A 24,969-nucleotide genomic window follows, 5' to 3' on the forward strand; every position below is an offset into this window, starting at 1 on the left:
AAAATGCCTCATATCCCCTTGTCTTTTCACTAGTTTTCCCATAGAAAATCATCTGAAAAATATTCACTTGGTTTCACTCTGCACCTTTAAAAAAACAACCCAGGAGTGTCGAAAACTCAGTCAAAAAATACAATACATGGCCATCAAACAAAATTTACAAAATTGTGCCTGGAAGGAAATGCACCATTCAATCCAAACCAATTCTATGTACAAAACTAGTGTTCTCAAAAAGAAAATGAAAATTTAATTTTAATGCATGCTTATATTAGGGCAATTAATACTAGTTTTCTTATTCTGAGAAAAATAGGCTGTAGAAAAATGTGAAGTTTTGTGACTCCAAATTAGGCCAACTGTAATGACCATAAATTTAATCTAATTTGGGTCACTATCAACTTTCTAACCTGCTTCACATATATCTGTTTCTCTTTTAAATTATGAAAGGATTAAATTTTGTCTAAGTGGCTAAGCCACTTACTTCACGTTAGTGACAGAGGAGCAGTTATGCAAGTACAGAACTAGATTAGGTGAAATTAGGACCTGTTTCAACAGAACAAGCAAGCAGCTTGCGCATTACATGCAAGTTCACCGTAAGCACTTAAAAACGTGCCAGTGAGTTTCTGTCACATGTAATTCTCACACGATAGAAATTAATGTGATTAGTTGAATAGGGTTCTGGTCAGTCAAGGAATGGTTAAGTTGCACCTTGAGCGATTGGAACACATTGTATGGACCATCTGGTCTTTTCCAGCTTTCTGTCTGAGTGTTTGAATATCACATAATTCTATTCTAATTCAGTACAGCTACCATAGCAAGTCAAAATATTAAAGTGCACAATGGAAGTTCTTCAGGAATTCTTATGCACAATCTCCCAAGCACTCCCGCAGAATGTTTATTCATCACTTCATTGCCATTGCAGGCAAATAAATTAGGGTTTGCCCTTCTCATCAAAATTCCCTTCCAGGATTCCATGAATCGTGCTTTGTTTGTGAATAGTATCTGCTACCTCACATCGTGCCTTAAACACAGCACTTACATATAGTATATAAAATATACACACACACAGCGCTAAAATATATATTTCCGATTAAAAAAATACAAATTTCTTTCACTGACAAAGTACACCAGTTAATTCTCCATCTGGGGGCAGTGGAAGTGATGAGAAGAAAAATACACAAAGACAAGTAAATGTCAGTGTAAATTGAAATAGCCCTGTGTAAATTTACCAAAAACAGTTTTATGACAATTAAAACCCACACTAAAACAGTCAGGGAAAGAAAAATGTATATTTCAACATCTTAAATAGTTTCTCACTACATTCCCCATCATCACCCCCACCTCAAAATAAAACAGAAGGTAGAATAATTGCACCTTTTGAACTGTGGGCACAGCTACTAGCTAAAATGATAAAGAAAGCTGCATATTAAGCACCAATGCTCATTTTATCTGGTATCTAACAAAATATCTCTTCTACTGTATTTAGAGCAATACAAAACTCCCTTTAAAGATGCCAGGAAAATCATCTTCAACAATAACACATATTTTCCTAGAAATTCTGTGCCTTTTTAATAAAGGCACCACCACAAGAAAATATGGAGTAACAGTTTCTGCCAAGTGGCGAAGCAGCAAACCCAGACCACTCTGCTAAAAATGATAGCAACAAGAATAAGAAAAAAATGAAAGAGCCACCATGATTTCAATCTAAATCCCAGCTCCAGCAGTCTGCTAATTATTAAGATGGAGGAGGGACAGAAATATTTCAAATAAGTCAAAGTACACCATTGAATTCCATACACTGCTCTAAACTTGAAAAGAGAAAATTGTTCATGACCTTTAAAAGAAAAAGCATATGAAAAATTTACAAGCAATGATTTCAAAATTGGTTAACCTCAGAACAGCAGTGTTCAAAAAAGCTAATGCACAGCATGTTACAATTGCTTACCATTAAATATTGGTATCTTTAAAAGGAGTTTTGCATTGCTCTAAGTACAGTAGAAGAGGCTATTTTACAGTGATGATGTGGGAAAAAAAGAAAAGCTGAGGTGCCATTTCCAACACACACTGATAATTACAAATGCGTAAAAAAAAATCAACCTCAAAAATTCATGATGGCAGGATACCCTGGAGAAGCAAAGTAACAACTATCATTTTTGAATGGTGAGCTATGTTCATAATTGAACACTACAATAAACATACCTATCAATCCATACGAGAGGAACTTGTTAACAGATGTTAGTGCTAACCCAGTGATCGGTCCAGTTGTATTTTCTGATCTAATCACCTCCAGAAATGGTCGAAGGAAAATATTTGGTTCTATGACTGAAAGCTCTGCAAGAGAAAAGGAAGCCTGCTGTGATAACAAATTCCAAATAATCAAAGTACAACAAGACATATTAGAAAGATGAATGTTAAAATAATTATTGTTGTACTACATCCTTTTTTGTAATAGATTCTATTTCAAAATGCATGTTACACGGGTAAATGTATATTCCATGCCACTTACTAAAACTTTCTAAAACATAATGCTTTTGCCACACATAAACTTATGGCTTTTTAATCTTCTTCTGACAAAACAATGGGTTTCCACCAATAATTATGTGGGAACTACAGCATTCCTTTTTCACACAGAAAGCCACAATTAATGTAATGAATGACCATTTACTTTACCTTCAATGTTGAACAATGGCATGGAATTAAGTTTACCTTGTTCTTCAATTGTTAAAAGACGCAAAGAGGCTCTTAATGTATTGTCCCATTTGAAGGATTCCTACTTTTGTATTGCAACTAAGCTTGAAACTGGTTCATAATTCCTGCAGCCAAGCTTGAAAGAACACCTTGCTGATGAAAATCTTACAAAATAAGGTAGGGAAATAATACTTAATGATCTCAGATGTCATTTGCCTCTTTCATTTGTAATAAAAGGATTTTGAAATGAAAAAGATGCTTCTTAAATAGTTAAAATATAAATATTGGCAGAGACATGCAAAATGAGTTTTATAATCATAATGAATTAGATAAATATAGCAATTATTGTGCACCTGTTCGGCATGTAGGAAATGAAAGATCCTTTTACATCAAAAATATTGGAAAGGGCACATTTTTCTTGCGATGGTCTGTTTAATGCACAGAATGAAATAAGATAGTCAATTTCATTGAATTCTCGCAATATTGCAGTGCAAACTATGCTTTATTTTCCCCTGATGGGTTATTGGCATTTACATTTGGAGATGTCTGCCAGTCATGGGGCTTGGACATAACCGCAGTGAACCTCCCTGTCTCACAGCATTTGAGTGAAAAACAGATGTGTCTGGTCCATTATTGTGTGGCATTTAAAATAGCCACATACCATCACTGGTGATTGCTGTACCCAAACAATCTGACAATAAACACTCGCAACATCAAAAGTTGATCAAAATGAGACACCATCCCATTAATATTTCACGTCCATCGCTGTGATCAGGTATCAGTTAAACTGTCTTGTCACCTCTCACTTACGGTTCTACAGTATTCTTGATGCATTGCAGAGGCAAGTATAAAGTATAAAATAGGTAATCAACTGGTATCCATTGGTGTAAACAGCAAGAAGCCTCAACACAGTTCTCAAATGAACAGCTGGACACATTTATGGTTAAAAATCTCCCAAATGATGAACTTTTGAGATCACCAGTATGACAGGACATACAACATTTACTTCAAAATAAACAGGAAAGCAAAGCACGTACTACCTATTTCATTCTATTCAGGGAATCCCAAATGCCAAATTATCACTGGTTGCTTGTAGGAAACAAAACAACCAAGTTGTACCCAGACTCCCATAAAGAACTATGTGACAACAACCAGTTATTCCACTTTGAGTAATGCTGGCTGAGGGACAAAAGTTCAGTAACAGAGACAGTGCCAATTGCTTTTTCTGAAATGAGAGTGCAAGAGAAAGCAGTCTGAAGAGAAAAACCACATACTTTCAAAGAAAGTGGTGAGATCAGCAAGATAAATTCCCACACAATGATAACAAAATGGCTTAAAAATACAATGAAATATACCAAATGCTTAAAACATCATTTTAAAAAAACAAAAAAAAAACTCCCATAACATCAGATAATTAAACTACGAAAGTGTATGGCCACAAAAGCAAATAATGCTAATACATAGACTTAAAAACCTCAGTGAAAACTTGAGATCTCATCCTAGCAGAAACACTGAGCAACACTGGATCTTCCTTTTACAGGTAAATAATTAACTTGCAGTTAATAAACACATTTACAGTAAACATGTAAACTCTCTTCTAATTTTCCAGGTATGTTCATTAATGGGTGCTCTGCAGGGTCTTTCTCCCACTATGAATGACTGAAACCTAGAAATTTCAACAAATCCAATCCCCTTATGGATAAAGCTTCACATTCAGTTAAATTTTCTGACAAACAGAATTCAAGGCCCACTTTTTTGTTAGCTGAAGGTCTTTTTTTCCCCTAAGAGCTTGATAATTATTGCGGTGTATGGGAAAATATACTGTCAAAGCACTGAAAAATTCAATTCTTACTGTAATCATTTTTCTCCATCAATTCTATTGACTAAGTCCTTCATTATGAGTTCATTTCTGTTATTAGATACAAGGCCAGCAACCAGTCATTTTTATAAATTAACATATGGAAAACCTAAACTAACACCACGAAGCAAATAAAAACCTAATTATTCAAACTATGCCTGTAGTCAAATCAAATTTTATGATGTGCTACTAACACTTTATCTCAGGTCATGTGCCTCCCAGAATCAGTTACTGAACAAATCTGATCTCCCATAACAGAGTCTATTGCTGTAAAGGGCTTGGTTAGCTGACACTTAGTTTTGATTTCTGTATCCATGGAAATATTTACTTGCTTTGGAAGACACGGAAAGTAGATTTAAGACAGATTCCCTTGATTGAGGGAAGTTCTATGAACAGAGTACGAGTAGATGGGCCAATACTCAGTAGAAATTATAAGGAGGAGAAGAGATCTCACGAAAACACAAGAGAATTTTGACAGAGTTTGAAAGATGAAAGTTATGGGGATATTTACCCTGACTAGAAAGCCCAAAACATAGATGCATAATCTTTAGATAAGACATTAGCCTGTTAAGTGAGATGATGAACTTTAACATTCAGAGGATTACACATTTTTGGATTTGACCACCTCATTAGGATTGTTGAATAGTCAATTATTACACTTAAGGCTAAGATCAATAGATTTTTGGAGGGAACAGTAAGAAATGAAAATAGAGTATGAATGCAGATGAAACGGAGGATCAGACAGAACTTACTGAATGACTGGACAAAACAAAAGAGATAATTCTGAACTTTGGGAAGCAGCAGGCTCACCACTCTCCATTGCACATCAATGGCTCCACAATGGAGAGAATGAAAAGCACTAAGTTTCTTGGTGTATACATAACAGACAATCTAACCTGGACCCATAACATATCCTCACTAGTCAAAACAGCACAGAATGTCTACACTTTTAGAGGCTGCATCTCCATTCTAACAACTTTCTACAGGAACCCCAACGAAAGTGCCCTGTCTGGCTGCATAATTCTGTGGTACGGAAGCTACAAGGCATCGGACCACATGACTCTACAGCGGATAGTAAAGTCCACTGAGAGGATCACCTAGATCTTGGTCACACCCCCCACAACTCACTATTTCTGACATTTACCCAGAAAATTGTATACAAAGGACCCAAACCATCCAACCCACAATCTCTTTGGCCCACTACTTTCAGAAAGACAGTACAGGAGCATCAGCTCTAGGACTGTTAGACTGGGGCAACATCTTCTCTCAGGCTGAGAGACTAATGAGTATCCTGTCACCGAGGTCTCGTGACTTGGACAGCAAGCTGTTTACTGTAGTGTTTACCTGTACTGCGCACTATGTGCAGTTTGAATATTTTATGAACTTATTTAGGCTAATATTTTGTTTTATGTTCTGTATGCTTTGTGGGTGCACTGTGGACTGGAGGAACATTGTTTCATTTGGTTGCATATATCTATAGTCTAACGACAATAAACTTGAATTCGATAGAATAGTTTCAAAGGGTATATACCCAACTTTGACGCCATTTAGAATGTTTTCATGTACTTAAAAATGAAATTAGCCTTCCATCACAGTAATGAATTGCCTCACTGGTGCAGTCAGGCAAAGTACTTACAACATTTTCTGTTCACATTTCACTCTTCCAGCATAAATGGTACCTTGCCTTACGTCATGATTAAGAGTTTAGTTAGAATGGCTGGGGTTGTTTTCCTTAACATGGCAATAGTTGCAGCAGCATTTAATAAATATCTTCAAAGATATAGAGGATCACGATAAGGCACACAGGAAGTAAAAGCTTTCAGTGACAGTGGGAGTGGTAAGCACAAATTTATAACAACAGTCAAAGAGCTTCAGTTTCAAATCAAAAGAGAGCTTTTAAAGATTTGTGAACAGGCATATAGACTGCACCACCTAATGTAATAGATGTGGAAAATGACTCAATGATAACCCTCAGAAAGTAATTATATCTATACTTTAAAAATCAGAAAGTTACTGGGAATAGGGCAAGATGTGAATAATTGGGCAGACCTTTTCAAAAAGCTATGACAGACATGAGCTGAATGGCAGTGAGAATTCTGGTCAATGAGACATCTAATGATGAATTTACACAGTGCAGTTCTGTATGTTTGCAGTCTTCCGCTGCTATAGCCCATTCACTTCATGGTTTAAGGTGAACTGCATACAGAGATGCTCTTCTGCACACCACTGTTGTAACACATGGTTACATATTTTATTTATTTATTTAGACACAGAATGGAATAGGCCCTTTTGCACTGCCCAATAACCCCAATTTAAACCGAACCTAATCACAAGACAGTTTACAATGACAATTAATCTATCAACTGGTACGTCTTTGGACCATGGAGGAAACTGGGCATCCAGAGGAAACCCACAGAGTCACGGGAAGAACATCCAAACCCATTACAGACATCGGTGGGAACTGAACCAGGTTGCTGGTACTGTAAACTGTCGTGCTAACCACTATGTGACTGCACCACCTGAATTTTTTATGTTACTGTTGCCTTCCTGTCAATTTGAACAAGTCTGGCCATTCTCCTCTGACCCGTCTCATTAACAAGGCATTTTTCCTCCCACAGAGTTATTTGTTCACTGGATGTTTTATTGTTTTTCGCACATTCTCTGTAGGGTAGTGATTCCTAAAGGGGACAATTATATGTCCCAAGGGGGATGTTAGGTGAAATAGAAGTCATCAGGGACGTTCAAGATTCTTGGGGGGGAGGGAGGCCGCAAGCACAACCCTAACTTGAGGCACGAGACCAGATTGACCATTAGTAGAGCGGGCACTTCGAAAAGGATGAGGCACTGGAGCACAGGAAAAACGACAGCTCTGCAGGCAGTGAGTACTCATCATCACAACGCATCTCAAACTCAGCAACCTCGCCCAACCATACCAACCAAACAAACTTTATTAGGGATGCATAAATTAGCAATCAGGGTGCACAAAAGTTCGCCTTGAATCACAGCACAGTAAGAATTCGTGCAATTTAACAGTTGGTAAGTCAAGTACACCCTCTCAATTTTCTCCACAAATGTACAGAAAAAGATCGCACAACAACACAGTGCTGTCCGGAACCAAATGGTGAAACAGAGCACAATCAGTGAACCTGCTGACCCTGAGGATTCCTCTTGAGGTGTTCAAAGCAACCTCAGCTTCATGTGTGTGGTTAAGAACCATCTTTGGGAATTATGAAACCTTATGTGACTAGTCAATCATGCTAACTAGAAATAGTAAATAGCTTGCCAAAGAGCACCTCTATCCTGACTAACATTCAGATTCCAATCTAAATCCTTGTCAACATAATTTTCACCGCTGTAATCGTCTTCATCTTTGCCTCACTGTTCCTTTGCGTGCCACAACCATCATTCCAACTCGCTGCCATCGTCAAAGAGTATGGCACCCTCCTTCATAGATGGCAATTTGCAAGAGCACTGCTTACACCTGCAGTCACTTAAGAATCAATTCAAGGATTTGAACGATCTGGAAATTCCAGACTGGGTAATTGACCTATTTCTTTGCAAGGTGGAAGAACAGGAAGAGAACTTGCAAGAAATTATTGAAAATCAGAATGATGAAGCAGCAAAAATGCTTTTCAAAAATGTTGGATTTTGTGGCATGAGGCTTCACTGTCATACAAAGTTTCCTGGTGTTTGGAGAAGAGCCAAGCTGCTCTTCAGTGCATTTCCATCCTCCTACCTTGTGTAGAAAGGGGCTTTAGAGCAGTGAATCACATACTCATAACAGTGTTACACGTGGGGACTTCAGGATTTTGCCGTCACAATTTGACCCAGATATTTCAACTCTTGCTAAAAACCATCATGTTCAAGGGTCATTTTGATATCAACATTGTTGTACAGTGCAGAGGTACTGTGTAAGCACAGGGGCGCTGGAAAATAGATTGTGCTCAAGAGAGATGTTGGCAAGTACAAAAGTGCTTTAGGGGGGCATTGGCAAGTATGAAAGTGCTTTAGGGAATTTTGTGCCAAAAGGTGTTGGGAAACACTGCTCTAGAGACTGTTGTGCAGACTGTTCGTCCCAGATCAGCAGTTTCTGAAAGGCTCAAACCACCCCATCTGGCACCAATCATTCCACAGTCAAAGTCACTTATATCACATTTCTTCCCCATTCTGATGTTTCACCTGAACAACCACTGAACCTCTTGACTATGTCTGCATGCTCTATGCACTCAATTGCTGCTACATGATTGGTTGATCAGATTTTGTATTAATGAGCAGGTATAGAGGTGTACATAATAAAGTGGCCACTGAGTGTACATTACAGTGACAGCAGTGAGGTGAAGAAATTTTGCTATGCACCTCCCAACCCAAATTGAATGATGCACATCATCTCAATTTGCAAAGCTACAGAGTCAATATGGGCTTTCATACCAGACTACAATTATGCAAGCTTAATATTTATGCAAGGTTGAACATGTTCAAAGAAAAATCCAAATTTCCTTTGTTAAGTAACCCAAAAAGTCTACAGTAAAATCTGTTGGACAAGTTTTGAGAAATCATTCCAAGCAATATCTGAATGATCAAAAAGAAGCATGTTGCGCTTTTCTCCAGTTACTTGTATTTGGAGTTTTTAAAACCTTAATTCCTTTGCAGGAAGGAGAAGGAAGTTATCAACTCAATTGCATTCATGCTCATTCAACTGTACCTTAAATATCATGTGGGTAAAATCTCCTAAATTACTAATTTGTAATTATCTTGCATTTATAACTCCAAACTCCAATAATAATAGGCATCCGTTAGTCTCGTGAGACCATGATTTTGCGCCTTGGAAGGTTTCCAGAGCGTAGGCCTGGGCAAGGTTGTATGGAAGACCAGCAGTTGCCCATGCTGTAAGTCTCCCCTCTCCACGCCACCGATGTTGTCCAAGGGAAATGCACTAGGGCCGATACAGCTTGGCACCAGTGTCGTCGCAGAGCAATGTGTGGTTAAGTGCCTTGCTCAAGTTCAGAACACGCTGCCTCGGCTGAGGCTCAAACTAGCGACCTCCAGATCACTAGACCAATGCCTTAACCACTTGGCCAGGCGCCAACACAACTCCAAACTCTAGTCTTGTGGAAATATCTTACTGTACCTTTCATATCAAATCTTTACGAGGATTGCCCTTTGAGTTTTTTTTAAGATGTGACTGATTCAAATCTTCCTGATAGTTCACATAGTGGCCCTGTTCTATTCCTCATTCTTTCTTTTATCAGCAACAAATCTCCTGTGGTGTTGATCACAAATCATTTGAATTTGAATACACAGCCACTTAATCAACTGCTAGGGTGAACTACAGTGAACCTGGACTGGTACTTACAACCTTTTGGTCTAAATAAACCATCCAGGTAATTGTACCTTTTAAGAAACCTTCAACTTAATTGTAGATAAATTGCACATTGTCTTAAACTGACATCAATACAGCGGATGAAGAAACCTGCAAACTTCATGCTTAGCAATGGTGCTTAACAAATTCATGGAACAGCTTCCATGATCCATTGCACAGATTTTCATTTACCAGACTTTGATTTGGATGTACTGTATTCTGCCAAGCCTGTATTGAGGTTGCAACAAGTTTCACCTGAAGACATGCTGTATTCATGCAACATGTCAAAACTACTGGAGAAAAAAAATAAACTACAAAAATACAAAATTTTGGGAACACTCAGCAGATCAAACAGCATTTGTGGAAAGAGTGTACATTCTAGATTTTTAAAAAACTTTCTCAGAATTTTTCCAGTTATTGCTGATTTCCTTTCCAGAGATTCTGCCTGATCTGTCAAGTATCCTCAGCATTTGTGCTTTTTTGTTAGAAATTTCATTGCTCAAGGATTCTTTTAGAGATAATGCCAAAATGAGCACCCATTCCTGAGTGACAGTATTTGCCTACTTCAAACAACGCTGCAAGAATTTTACATAACTGAAGCAGAGTATGGCTCCTACCAATGAAGGTGGCTTTCAGCTTCTTCTATTCAAACTGTACAAAAGTCAATCACTTATGAACAAAATACTTACTTTAAAGTAACGGCAACAAGGAACTGATGTCAAAAAAATAATGATTTTGAAGAGCGAAAGAAATCACTAACAACATGATTTGCCCCCTTTCTCTCTTCCTTGCTGAGTCTCTTTACAACTCATTTACCTCTGCAACTGAGAGCTATCACGAATTTTCTGACTCAATGTCAACTTTAATTAAGAAGAAAATTCATGGATGTTTTTTAATAATTTGTCAAATAAGTCTTACCACAATAGCTATTTAAAGTTTCAAATAATTTTGCTCATTGCTACTCAGGATTTTTTTTTGCTGCTTTTCAGTTTATAGCAAAGATTTACATCGACTTTACATGTCAAAATAATTTTTGTCACTCCTTTGTGTGGAATGAGTTGATAAATCCTTTAATTTTACTTTTAGCAAGCTACATTAAGCAGACCCCTTTTAATTTGATGAAAAATATCTTGGGGCTATCAGCCACTAATAACAGCTATTTAATGGAAACAGAAAAAGTGCACAGAAAAATATAAAACAGGTAAGAACAACATTCAAGAAGTTTGAGAGTCACGAATCACTGAATGACCTGATCCAGCTTTACACAAATGGATTGCAAACAGCAGTTTGAAAGAAACGACCCTGTTAAAAGCCGTACATGGCTTAATTATGCTGGGATGCAATAAAAGACTTCAAAGGCTAACCTGACCTCCTGTGCCAAAGAATTTAAAAGCTGAACACAAAGCACATTTTCATCAACAGTATGTATACTCAATTTCTCTGCAGAAAACTGGTGAGCCTTTTACCATCTTATTATATTATTATTATTTTAGCCTTCTCATACAGACATAGGAGCTCATTGACAATACAAGATAACCAACTACACATGAACTTAAAAGATCTGGAGCTTGATTAAGACAACAACGTTTATGGGAAATTTGATGTTTAAAAAACATTGCTCGAAAGAATGTAAATCACGCTGTCCAAACTGCTCAGGTAAAAATGTTTTTTTAAAACTAATAATTTTATTGCCTCGACAGCAAGTAACAACTAATGGAACTTCTCATTTGCTTTACCATCAGGTATGAATCAGAGTGTTTAAATCCACAGCACATGGTGGCCGAGTTACCTATTTCTAAGTTGCCAATGCTTACATGATTCTTGACAAGGCATTATTACAATATATTTTGCAGATCATATATTGTACCCTATACTATGCATTCTATAAACAGTCACGGGCATTTTTAAGGTAGATATGAAAGGGTGTTACAAAAAATTACACTTGAAAAATCACTACTTTTTACATTCATTTGAAAATGGATTTGATTTAAAATACATTACCAGCTGAAAGGTTTCAAAACAGAATATTAACATTGAAACCACCAGCAAATGCTTTCTCCTAATTGGCATCTAACTGACATTTTTAATAATCCTCTAGCCAATATGCTCCACCTCTAATTGTAGTACAAAAGCTATTAACCAAATTATTCCTCAATTTATCAGGAGAAGAATGCTAAGCATACTTAGTTCCATGCAGAAATTAAACCAAAGGCACTAAGAAGTTGATGAACACCTAAAGTTTAACTTCTGCTTGCTTCAATTTCAAAGAACATTTCAGATGATTGACCTAACAATAACTACACATCCCATTTAGTCACTTCACCTACAAATGGCAACTTAAACATGCTCATTAAGACCATGAAAATATGAGAAAATCCCATGAATCTTTCAGTAAAATACAAATGTGACTACCCCAAAGTATTAAATGTAAGGCACTTTGGAGAAGTATAGAAAGGATAACATACAAATGCAGACTTTATAATAAAATATGTACAATTTACCCTTGCTTAATTTCTTAAGTTAAAAATGAAAATAGAAATGGAAATTTATTACTGAGTTTAATTTTTGGGATTGCAGAAATTTAGAGTGTGAGGCAGACAGTTTACTGATGACGGTATACTATGAAAAGCTTGCTATGAGCACGTTCAAATATAAAAATAAGCATTAATCATTAAATTAAATAATTGCTTTAAAAATCCATGGGATTTTAATTACGTTCATTACTTGTTTAGGAAAAAATGAAATGATAAATACAATATCATTGGGATCTCTAAGCTCTATTTAAAACTTTATTTGGTGGTTGATAACCAATAAGACACATCTCATCCTTATGCATTTAGCCAAGGAAATGTGGAGATCAGTGGAACTATTATCAGTCAATCTGTGAATGAGAAGGTAAAAGAATAATCGGTCAAGTGCTGCCAAATCACAACTTTCTTAGCACGTTCTGTGGGAATTTACAGGATAACTGCCCAATCACAGAATGAATTATATACTGGGAGTCCATTTGCAAGCTCTTGTTATCATTTTATCTATCTGCAAGGACCTGCTATATACAACTTTCAGAATTGCATTCAGCTATGCATAAATGGCTGCGAGATATTGTCATATTTCCAACATTTTAAAAATCCAGGCCAAAATACCAAGCACAATTTTAAGTATGTTTCAAAGTTAAGACACTACATAATGAATAATAAAGTGTATATGTGCATTGTTGGGAATGGGGAGGAGAGGAAGGAGGCTGCTGAGAAATGGAGCAGCAGAGTTGGAGGTGTATAATGGATGGAGGAGAAACTGTCATGGATAGATAATGAAGAGCTCATCAAAGATCATCACCTCTTAAATATCAAAACTCAGGAGAAAAAAAACTGTCCACACTATGTGTCTATAAGATATGAAATGATTTCTGCTATATTGATCCACTGCCCAGGGGCACTTTCAGTAGGCTACCTCTAACAACCTCCCAATCTTCTTCAATATTGCTAGAATAAGACACTATACTTAAAATCAATTTTCAATACCACAGAAAAGAACGAGATTCAGCAAGACAAACAAGCCAACAATGAGAAAGAGCTTTCAAATTCTTAAGGTCAAAGACAATGACCTGTGTACAACATTCCTAATGATTTAACGGTCTCCAATGAAGCAAATGCTTCAGTGCACTGCTAGAGTGGATTGTCCTCCAAACTTGCGACCCTGTCATTTCAGAATTTTTTTTATAGGCTCCATTGTAGGAACAATGCACATGATAGATATGATCTAATTTTTATTTATTAATAAAGATAAAATATTTTGGTGGCTTAAGTATATATGTCATTGTTTTACATGCTTTGAAACCACTGACAAAGTGGAATGGCAATTAGTTCTCCTTGATGAAAAAGGATTCATCAACTGTAACACCAATTTCCTTGACTGTTACAGTCAGCTCATTTAACTGGACTGGTACTAAGTCTTAGAAGGACAATAGGAAGGCAAGTTCATATCCCACTCCTGAAACTTTAGCAGAAGTCATGATTAATGCCTCAATAACTATTGAGGAAGTGTTGTACAGTTATATTGGCCATCTTTTATTTGTAAAACAGAGTTCTCTCAACTTCTCAAAATAAATCACATGCACTATTTTGCTGAGTTGAGTTCAGAGGACCAAATACATAACCAGCATCACAAAATGACATAACGTGGATAAGATAGGATCGAGCGAAAAAACCACTGATGCTGGAAATCCAGAAGCAAAATTACAAAATGCACACAAGCTCTCAGTGAGTCCAGCAGCAGCTGTGGGGAAAGAATCAGAATCAAATTTTCATCAGAAAAAAAAAATAGCGCAATTTAAATTGCAGACAAGGTGGATAGAATACCGGGAATGTCTGTGATCAGTTGTCAAGGTAAAAATTACTGTTTAAAAAATCAAATAAAAAGGAGAAAATAATGAAAAGGCACCACTAAATCTGTCAAGAGATTTTAAAAAATGACTATGCAGTTATCTGAAATTGACAAATTTAGTAAAAAGAAATCCGCAACATGCCAGACAGATGAGGTGCTGTTCAAGATTAGATTGAGCATCAGTGAATGATATTAACAGCACAAAAAGAGTTCAGAATGACAATTATATGGAGAATTAAAGTGATAGGCAACAGGAAAATCAAGGTTGCTCACTTTCCAGAGACCTTCTCTCGAGATCAATTCACAATGGGCTGAACAGACATATTCTGCAAAATATCACCAAATCTGTGAAGGCGAGACCACATTGTGTACACTGAATGCAATATACCAGATTAGAAAAACTGCAAAAATAAATTGCTGTTTTAGATGTAAAGGGTGCTTGGGTTCATGGAGTGTGGGAAGTATTATCTCTCTTTTACTTACATACAAGTGCTTTGAGAAGTGTTCAGTGAAAATAGAATCATGGAGAGAACACTTCCACTTGGTCCTTATCTAACTCAAGATTCAAAGTACATTTATTTCAAAGAATGTATAAATCAAAGAACGTTGAGATGTGTTTGCTTACAGGCAGTCGCAAAGCAAGAAACCTGAAACAACCCAATTTAAAAAAAATAAAGGCCAACCCCCAAAGTGCAGAAAGAGAAAAAAAAACACAAATCATGCAAACAATATAAGCGAGCAACAACAACAGTATTCGGAACCAAATTGACTCCTTGGATCCAAATATCCAGAGCAGCCTGGAGTAGGCCCAATGTCTCAGAATTCAGTTCATCATATTAGCAGGGCAAATCACCGTAAAGTTTGCAGACACGAAGCACAGCATCCGAGGACAGTCTTACAGCCTTTGTGTCATGGAGAAAGGAGTCCCCAGTCTATCTAGGCCATGTTTAGATTGTCTGAACAATAGATCATACCTTGCATTAGGACCCGGGCTCCTCCACAGCAAATCGCTCCGGGACTAGATTTTGTTGCCGAAGAGGCCATTCTCGACCTCTCCAAATCAGCTCAGCACCCAGAGTGATGTATCCTCACCAGACTCTCAATATCCTGCCTTTCCAGTTTATCTGGGCCAGCATTTAATTCATCCAAACCATAGATTTTACCTCACATTAGGGCCCAGGCTGTGGCCACGTGGCCAAGTGGTTAAGGCGTCAGTCTAGTGATCTGAAGGTCGCTAGTTCGAGCCTCAACTGAGGCAGTGTGTTGCATCCTTGAGCAAGGCACTTAACCACACATCGCAGAGCAATGCGACGACACTGGTGCCAAGCTGTATCGACCCTAGTACCCTTCCCTTGGACAACATCGGTGGCATGGAGAGGGGAGACTTGCAGCATGGGCAACTGCCGGTCTTCTATACAACCTTGCCCAGGCTTGCACCCTGGAAACCTTCCAAGGCGCAAATCCATGGTCTCACGAGACTAATGGATGCCTATTAAAAAAAAAGGGCCCAGGCTCCACCACAGGGACTTGCTCCATAGAACATGCCACACAGCGATTAACTTCAGACCTAGATATTGCTGCTAAAGAAGCCGTTCATGACCCCTCCAAATCGGCTTGGCGCTTACAGCATCCACCCTCGCACCCAGGTTAGTTGGACAAACATCGGAACTTCTCCGCCTCTTCTTCTCCTCTCCAAATCATTCACTCCAGCCAGCACAACTCAAACTCCAAGCGCATCAATTTTGCAGTGCACCAGCAGGGAACATCTCTTGAATTGGCTTTGCCTTTGCTCACTTCTTCATTGTCATGGTGATAGTTTACCATAATTTACCTTTTTTTTTTAAAAAGGATTATTAGTAATGTTTTTTAAAATCAAATTCCTTTGCTTTTGAACTATGAGGAAGCTGTCACAGGCCTTTGGAAACTATTCTCATCCTTGGTATTTCCATCTCAATCTGTAGGGATAAGTTAGCAACCAATATCTGCTCCATTTCATTTTCCTTGTTTCTCATCTATATTTTATCTATTGATTATATATTTTTTTCTCTCTCATATGATTTAACACTCAAGGTTCCATCCTAGGTCCCATTCTTTTCTATATATATATATATATATATATATACACACACACTTCCCCTCGGCCAAATCATTCAAAACTACGACATTTCTTTCCACTGTTATGCGGATGACACACAGCTTTATCTCCCCCTAAAACCAAATGACCAGTCAAATCTAGTCAGCCTCATGAACTGCCTTGAGGACATAGTGTTGGATGGCACAAAACTTCTCACAGCTGAATGAAGGCAAGTCTGAAGTTGTCCTATTTGGCCCCCCTGACTCCATCAAAGTGAACCAACGGTCTTGGTAACCTGTCCACCCTTGTCAAACCCCATGTTAAATCCCTTGGTGTGATACTTGATTCCACCTTTAAGTTTGAAAAGCAAGTTAATGCAGTAGTAAAAGCCAGCTTTTTCCAGCTTCGTACTATTGCCAAAATCAAGCAGTTTCTCTCTTTCAAAGATCTCAGGAAAGTCATCCACGCCCTTATATCGTCCCGCTTGGACTACTCCAATTCCCTGTATACTGGGATTACTCAGTCGTCCCTGTCCCGTTCGCAACTGGTCCAAAATGCCACAGCTAGGCTCCAGGCAGGTGCCCGGAAGAGGGACCATATTACTCCTATCCTGGCCTCCCTCCACTGGCTGACTTGTTCAGAATTGATTTTAAGATTCTCCTATTTGTTTATAAAGCCCTAATGGGCTGGCTCCCCCTTTTATCACAGACCTTTTAACCTCTTATTCTACTTCCAGGTCCCTCAGGTTGGCTGACTTGGGGATCCTGGCTGTTCCGCGATCTAAACTTAAGCTCTGGGGTGACAGCGCTTTTGCTATTGTAACCCCTCTATATCAGATCTGCCTCCTCCATCGACTCTTTTAAAATCCAGGCTCAAATCTTACTTTTATTCAATAACGCTTGAATCCTCCTGCTGTGGCTGATTTTTGGCTTGTGCCTAGGCCCTTGTGTTGTTTCTTTTGTGCCTATAAGCTGTTTGCCTTGTTGGTTATGTCTCTGTTTCTTGTATTTGTAATTTTAGCTATTCTGCTCTGATCTGTACAGCACTTTGGAAAACGTGGGTTGTTTTTAAATGTGCTATATAAATAAATTTGACAACTTGACTTGAACACTCAAATGGGCTTCCTTTATTTTCCACCATTCTGGTTTCACCTTCTTTCCTCCCAGCCACAAGGAGGAATGAATTCCCCTTCAGCTTCTATCTCACCATGCTCCACATCCAATAGATTATCTTCCACAACTTCCACCAGTTTCAATGAGATTTCATCAGTAGACACATCTTCCACTCCCTTGTCAGCATTCCATAAGGACCATTCCTTCCATTATTTCTTTATCTGCTTTTCCATCTCAATCAACACTCCCATACTTGCAGGACATTCACATGCAACTCCTATGCGGGGCTGAAACACCTGTTACTTTTACCTCCTGTTCTTCGACCATCCACAGTCCCAAACAATCCTTCAAGGTGAAGCATTATTCAAGTGTCTTCAAGAATGGAAGAAATGGGAGCAGAACATATGGCCCTTTGAGTTTCCTCATGCATTCATAAAAATCATGCTTTATTTATTTTTAACTTCAGTGCCATTTTCTGATACTAGCTCTATATTTCTTGATTCACTTAAAGAAAACTGTTGATCATTGTTTTCATTGAACACTATGACTGACCTTCCAAACATTCTGACTGACAATTCCAAAGCTTCACTACCTAATCACCCCCAGACCCTCAAGCTCTCAAGATAAGAAACAATTTCTTCACTACTTTAATTATTCACTACCCCTTTTCCTGAAACCCTGCAGTGAAACCAATCATCCTGCATCCAGCCTGTCAAGCCCTTTAAGAATTGCATAACTTTCAACAAGATCTCTCCATATTTTTTTGAACTCTAAAGAATACAATCCCAGTATTCTGCATCTCTTCTCAATTAGCAAACTTGCCATCCCTGAACACAATCCACTGAATTTTTCACCACATTTCCTTTTTGGCAAGTATCTTGGGCAAGATGACCGAACCAGGGTGCAACAGTGGCGTAGCTGTTAGCGTGAAGCTATTACTGCTCAGGGCATCTGGGAGTTCGGAGTTCAATTCCAGTGCCATTCTGTAAGGAGTCTCTGTACACTCTTCCCATAGAATGTGTGGGTTTTCTCCGGGTCCTCCGGTTACCTCTCAAAGTCCAAAGTAGTAATGGGTAGGTAAATTGGTCATTGTAAATTGTCTTGTGATTAGTTAAGGTTAATAGCGCTTTTCAGGGGTTGCTGCAACAGCATGGCTTGAAGGACCACAAGGGCCTACTCCTCATTGTATCGCTAAATGAATAAAATATACAATACTCAAGGCACGATTTCAGCAAGATCTAATTGCAATGAAAATGTCTTACTCCTATAGTGAAACTTTCTTTTATCAAGGCTAACATGCCATTTACACTCCTAATCACTTGCTGAATTTGCATGCTGGTCTTCAGCGACTTCACATACAACTCCAACACAACATTAACACTAGCCAATCAAATATACTACCATTCTGTAAGGTATGACAAAGTGATAACCTCACATTTTTCCTATATTCCATCCAGCATGTACTTACTCAATGTTCAACTTGCCCATGTTCCCCTAAAGCCCTAAATGCTCCTTTGAACTCACAATCAGGCCGAGTTCAATACTGTTATCAAACTTAGAGATATCCTTTTGGCTAAATCAATACTATTGATCAACAACAGCTGGAGCAAAGGCACAGACAACTTCAGTATCCCCTGTCAACTTGAGAAGTATTTACTTATTTATTCCCATTCTGTTTTATGTACAATAACTAATTCTCAATCTGTATCAATACTTTATTCTCAAACCCAAGTGCTCTAACCTTGTTAACCTTAATCAACCTCATCAAAAGCCTTCCAGGAATCCAACTATTAGGTAGACCTCAAAGCACTCCAATAGATTAGTCAAACAGATTTTCCCATCATAGTTTAGTGGATTGCATCAGTACTCACATAATCTCTTATATATCTACACAAAAAGTGATTTTTACTTAAGTTCAGTCCACAAAGGCAATTCTGAGCTTCTAATCACCTGTCACATTAAGCCTCTGACAAACTCTGCACACGTTGTCTTAGGTCACCATTCATTCCTCCAAAAAAATATCAACTGCAAGTTCAAGGAACAGCATCTCACCTTCTGTTGGAGAATACTGCAGACTTTAGAGCTCAATATTGAACTTAACTTAAAAGATATCTACTGGTTGGAGTATTCACTAAGATCTTTAAGCAGTCTGAGGTGTCCACCTGCTTCAAGCAAGCTTCAATTATACCAGTGCCTCAATGACTATTGTTCATTAGCAGTTACATCCACAACAAAGTGTTTTGAGAGGTTGATGATGCAACATATCAACTTCTGCCTGCAAAACAACTTGGATCCGCTACAATTTGCCTAATGGCACAATTCCACAAAAGATGCCATTTCATTGGCGCCTCATTCAACCCTAGAACATCTGTATAGCAAAGATGCATACATCAGGATGCACCTTATCACCATCGCCCCCTCAAAACTAATTAATAAGCTTCTAGACCTTGGCCTCAATTTTTTACTGTGCAGTTGGATCCTTTAGTTCAGGGGTCCCCAACCTTTTTTGCATTGCTGACCAGTTTAATATTGACAATATTCTTGCGGACCAGCCGACCCGGGGGGAGGGGGTAGGGATGCTAACAGACAGGAGTAGCAGTCAAATACGTTGTGTTTACCCAGAGAAAGACTACAATGACCATGAAGCCTTGCACGGGCACCAGTGCGCATGCGTGACTTGCGCATGCATGTACCTCCCAATCATTTTTTTTCTGCAAATCGTTTTTGGCAATTCTGTTCGGGGGTGGGGTGTTAATCACGACCGGAATATAGGTGATAAGTGGCTAATACACTGAATTTCATTTCTAAAAGGGTTTATCTAACAAATCTAATATTAAACACACAGCGCATATTTTCCTCGCATGAATATAGTGATAAATCAATTATCAGGGGAGGACAGGGGAGCTTGAAGTAAGTGTTGAACGAACTTCCAGTAGAAGTGGTAGAGGCAGGTTCGATATTATTATTTAATGAAAAATTGGATAGGTATATGGACAGGAAAGGAATGGAGGGTTATGGGCTGAGTGCAGGTCGGTGGGACTAGGTGAGAGTAGCGTTCGGCACGGATTAGAAGGGCCGAGATGGCCTGTTTCCATGCTGTAATTGTTATGTGCTTATATAAGTCAATAGCATCATAACATTTTAAGTTACGTTTGGATATTAAACACACAGCACATATTTTCCCCGTATGAATATATAAAATCATTGCAACACACCAATATCGCTGAATCAGTGGGAGCCCTGGGCTTGTTTTCCTGCAACAAGTCGGTGCCATTGAGGGTGATGGGAGACAGTGATACTCGAAGGGGGTTCCTTATGTCCAGTCTATTCTGCAATTTAGTTTTCATTGCATTCATTGTAGAAAACTCCGCTTCACAGAAAACTGTTGGAAATAGAAGCAACATTTTCAGTGCTTTCGTGGCTATCTCAGGATATTTAGCCTTGACTTTGATCCAGAATGCTGGCAGAGATGTTATGTCAAACATACTTTTCAGCCCGCCATCATTTGCAAGCTCGAGAAGTTGATCTCCCTCCTGCGCTGACATGGATGAGGCGTGGGTAATGACCTCACGCGCGTTCAAGCTCAACAGTGGCTGTGACAGGAAATGAGGAAAGGTGCAGCTGACTCATATCGCCAAATCACATCATTTCCTCACGGCCCGGTAGCATATGCTTTGCAGCCCAGTGGTTGGGGACCGCTGCTCTAGTTCCTCACTTGCAGACCCCAGTCCATTCAGATTGGCATCAACATCTCCCCCACAATCTCCATCAGCTCAGGTGCACCACAAGGCTCTGTGCATAGTTCCCTGCTCTACTTACTTTACCATTATGATTGTGTGGCTAAGCACAGTTCCAATGCCATATTTAAGTTTACAGACGACACCAATGTCATAGGCCAAATCAAAAGGTGATGATGAATCAGCATGTAGGAAGGAGATTGAAAATCTGGCTGAGTGGTGCCATAACAACAACCTCTTACTCGATGTCAGCAAGACCAAGAAGCCAATTATTGTCTTCAGGAGGAGGAGGAGGAGGAGATCAGAGGTCCATGAACTTGAGGGGATAACTTCACCTGCCTCATCACCAAACTATTCCCACAACCTATGGACTTGCTTTCAAGATCTCTTCATCTCATGTTCTCGATATTTACCGCTTTTTTTTTGTTCTTTTTGTATGTGCAGTTTGCTGTCTTTTCCACACTGATTATCCGCCCTGTTGGTGCAGCCTTTCACTGACTGTATTATAGTTATTTGATTTATCGAGTATGCCCACAAGAAAATGAATCTCAGGGTTGCACATGGTGATGTATGTGCATTTTTATTACCATGTTATCTTTGACTCCCCCCCCCCCACCAAATCACAATTATCACCAAGCGCCACCACAATGTACCCCATTCTTCCCCCAATCTCGCCCCCAATGTCTGAACTGTTCTCATCTTTCCAGTACTTTTCTATTTTGATTCTGGATAATCTGGTATACTATCACGAGTTTGCTGTACTTACGTGGCTGCCACATTTCCTACACTCCAACAGTGTCTATACTTTAAAGATGCTCAATTGATTCAGCAGCAATTTTGACAACCATCAGGTTGTGGAAGCTACTAATATAAGGCTTTCCTTTTTCTGTATTCTGACAGGACAGGATCATTCAGTAGTGTCAATTATACTATAACTGCAGCATCAGCATAAAAATGTTTTGCTTTGTAACAAGATAGAATAAATGGAGAAATTATGCAACGAGAGTTGACGCAACGCCATGACAGAATGATTCTATGGTAAACAGTAGCTCATATACCATCTACTCTGATAATACAGTGACCTCCAGATAAATGGGACATTAGCTAATCAAGGCAGTTGTTTATTTGGGACAATTCTTAAAGAACAAAAACTAAATTGAGAAAATAGCTGGAAATTTCTTGTTTATTTGGGACACTATGCCACCTAATTAGGGCAGGAGACTGTTGCCGAACAGCTCCAAGCTAACATCAGTTGTGTGCACTTGCATGGATGTTAAGACACTACATCGTGGTTAGAGAAAACAGCTTTTAAATAGCAACACACATAAAAGTTGCTGGTGAACGCAGCAGGCCAGGCAGCATCTCCAGGAAGAGGTGTAGTCGACGTTTCAGGCCGAGACCCTTCGTCAGGTTGTCCTGACGAAGGGTCTTGGCCTGAAACGTCAAATGCACCTCTTCCTGGAGATGCTGCCTGGCCTGCTGCGTTCACCAGCAACTTTTATGTGTGTTGCTTGAATTTCCAGCATCTGCAGAATTCCTGTTGTTAGCTTTTAAATAGCATCAGTTTATTGTGTTTGTGTTCAAAAAGTAGTGATTTTTGTCACTGACAATTGGTGAGAATTAAGCAGCAAGACAATTCAGAACTGTTTTGCTCACTGCAGTTTCAAGCATTCACGCCTGAAAAACCCAGAAATGGCCAGAAGTGAAAAAAGTCAACGATTCCACTACTTCAACAAAAGTATCAACAATTATCTTGAATGTTACAATGCAAATGAAGACTTTGAGAATGCAATCATCTAAAGCATCGTACAAATATAGTTTTATAGTACCGTACAGGCATTGGTAGAGTCTCAATTTGTTCTATTTTTTGATTTAGATACATAAATTGTTATTCAATTAAACAGTAGTTTGGCCTTTTAAGATCTTTTAACTATTTCCATGAAACTTCAGCTAATTCCAGCAGCCACTTAAATGGGCCAAAATGTACCGGTCTCAAAAGGTATCCCAATTAACAGGAATACTCTATACAACTATAATAACAATACTTTTTGTTGATAGACACACCCTTTGCATAAATTGTTATACAAATTGAAAAAATTTGTATAATTTGGAAAAAATTAAATATTTTTCAAGCATCCAAAAAAAAACAAATGAATATAGATTTCCAGTATTGCCTTTAAATTTTTGAGAACCAAGAATCCCAAAAGTGGATCACGTACAGATATTTTACAAATTTATATTTTAAAAAATACAAGTAATTTCCAATGAACTGAGAAAGAAATATACAATTGAAAAGGCAAATTTTATTTTGTGAATCATGGAGTACAAGCATGGGAAATAAAAACAACTTCACAATTTAACCAACAAAAAGCTCACAATGCAGACGGCTATTCAAAACCACATGTTAATAGCACTGGACACAATACAACTTGACAGATGGCAGTAAACTCATCATGAGATTGTATTTGCTTAATCCAATCAGAACCTACCAAATAACTTGCTCTTAAAGCATCCACTACATCACATCAATTCAGTCACATCAATTCATTCTCCACCACTAGATTCCAATGTCAAATTCTGTATAATGTGATTTCCTTTAATGTAGAATTAACAGTACATGGAGCATTTCATCAGACTTAGACATCCTAAAATCATGCTCAAAAAATAGAACTAAGGATACTTCTGTTACAAAGGCAACTTTAGGCAGTTGCTCACATTTAAGTTTAACAAAGATAAATACTTCTTTAGTAATTTACTCCTCTCAGAAACTTGTCCCCTATACAGATTAGGATCTGAAGTCAATAAAATGCAGCTGCAGTGGACAAAATTCTGTAGTTTATGCATAACAGACGTGTTTTTCCTATTATTAAATGGTAAGTTTGAACAAGCAACCATTCATTTCATAGAAAAAAGCATCTTGTCATTAATGGATAGAAAAATATTTTGTTTTAATCACAATTGTTTGAGCTTGTGGGAAGAGTAAGAAAATGCATAAACATTGTTCTGGACGTAGAAAGGAGGCTGTATTTTCCTCTCATTACTGGAGTAGATCTCAAAATACTTCACCAGCAAGCAAGTTGTAGGGTAGGGCAGGACTGACCAGCTCATGACAGAATCCTGATTTAATATTTTTTATACCTGACAAACAATATCCATGACAGACCGAGATTACCTCAGAACAAGTTTATTTATCCAAATAATTTATTCATAAAGCTTGCAAATCCAGAACACACCTATGCTTGTTGAAGATGTTTCATTTCATTGGAAAAGAGATTTAAATGATATCAGCCTATTATTCATGAAGACTGTGGCAGCCGCACCAAGTTTGTGTATTTCCTCAGCACATCGCCCTACAGCTTGCAACAAGGTAGCTAACAACATTCAATACATAAGACAGCTCCTTGCACTCGGAAACATAGCTTTTGGAGGACAACTAATCATCCATCAGCAGCTGACATTCATCCTTGCAAAAGCCCAAGGATCACAAACTTCTGCATCACACATCTACAAGGAACAGTGCAGCACTCTTCAGGCCTTTCTGGCAAACATATCTTCTAGGAGGTGATGAATGACTCAGCGACTTCAAGGTAGCATACAGCAGTAATGAGATTCTGGACCTGAATGCTCTGATGTCAAGTCATTCTACTAAGTTACTTAGATAAGCTGCTCAGAAAGCCATGGATCTACCACTTTTTTTAACCACCAGGCCTCAAAGACATCTCAAGAAGACTGCTGCCTAATTAACAAGTAGTCAAATACAAATT

The 24,969-nt window shown here is 38.3% G+C and overlaps 1 protein-coding gene across 7 annotated transcripts in view; it reads right to left on the reverse strand.

Moving 5' to 3' along the window:
- The window catches only part of gbf1 (golgi brefeldin A resistant guanine nucleotide exchange factor 1), a 295,188-nt gene that overhangs the window by 154,525 nt on the left and 115,694 nt on the right, over positions 1 to 24,969 (reverse strand). For 6 of the 7 annotated variants that reach the window (XM_072282597.1, XM_072282593.1, XM_072282592.1 and 3 more), the window contains exon 4: positions 2,194 to 2,325. In XM_072282597.1, the coding sequence (XP_072138698.1) occupies positions 2,194 to 2,325 (132 nt within the window). Of the gene's footprint in view, positions 1 to 2,193; positions 2,326 to 20,683; positions 20,731 to 24,969 lie in introns of those variants that run through there. The other variant, XM_072282596.1, reaches the window with a different exon arrangement.

This window comes from Mobula birostris, chromosome 18 (assembly GCF_030028105.1).
Source record: "Mobula birostris isolate sMobBir1 chromosome 18, sMobBir1.hap1, whole genome shotgun sequence".
NCBI lineage: Eukaryota > Metazoa > Chordata > Chondrichthyes > Myliobatiformes > Myliobatidae > Mobula > Mobula birostris.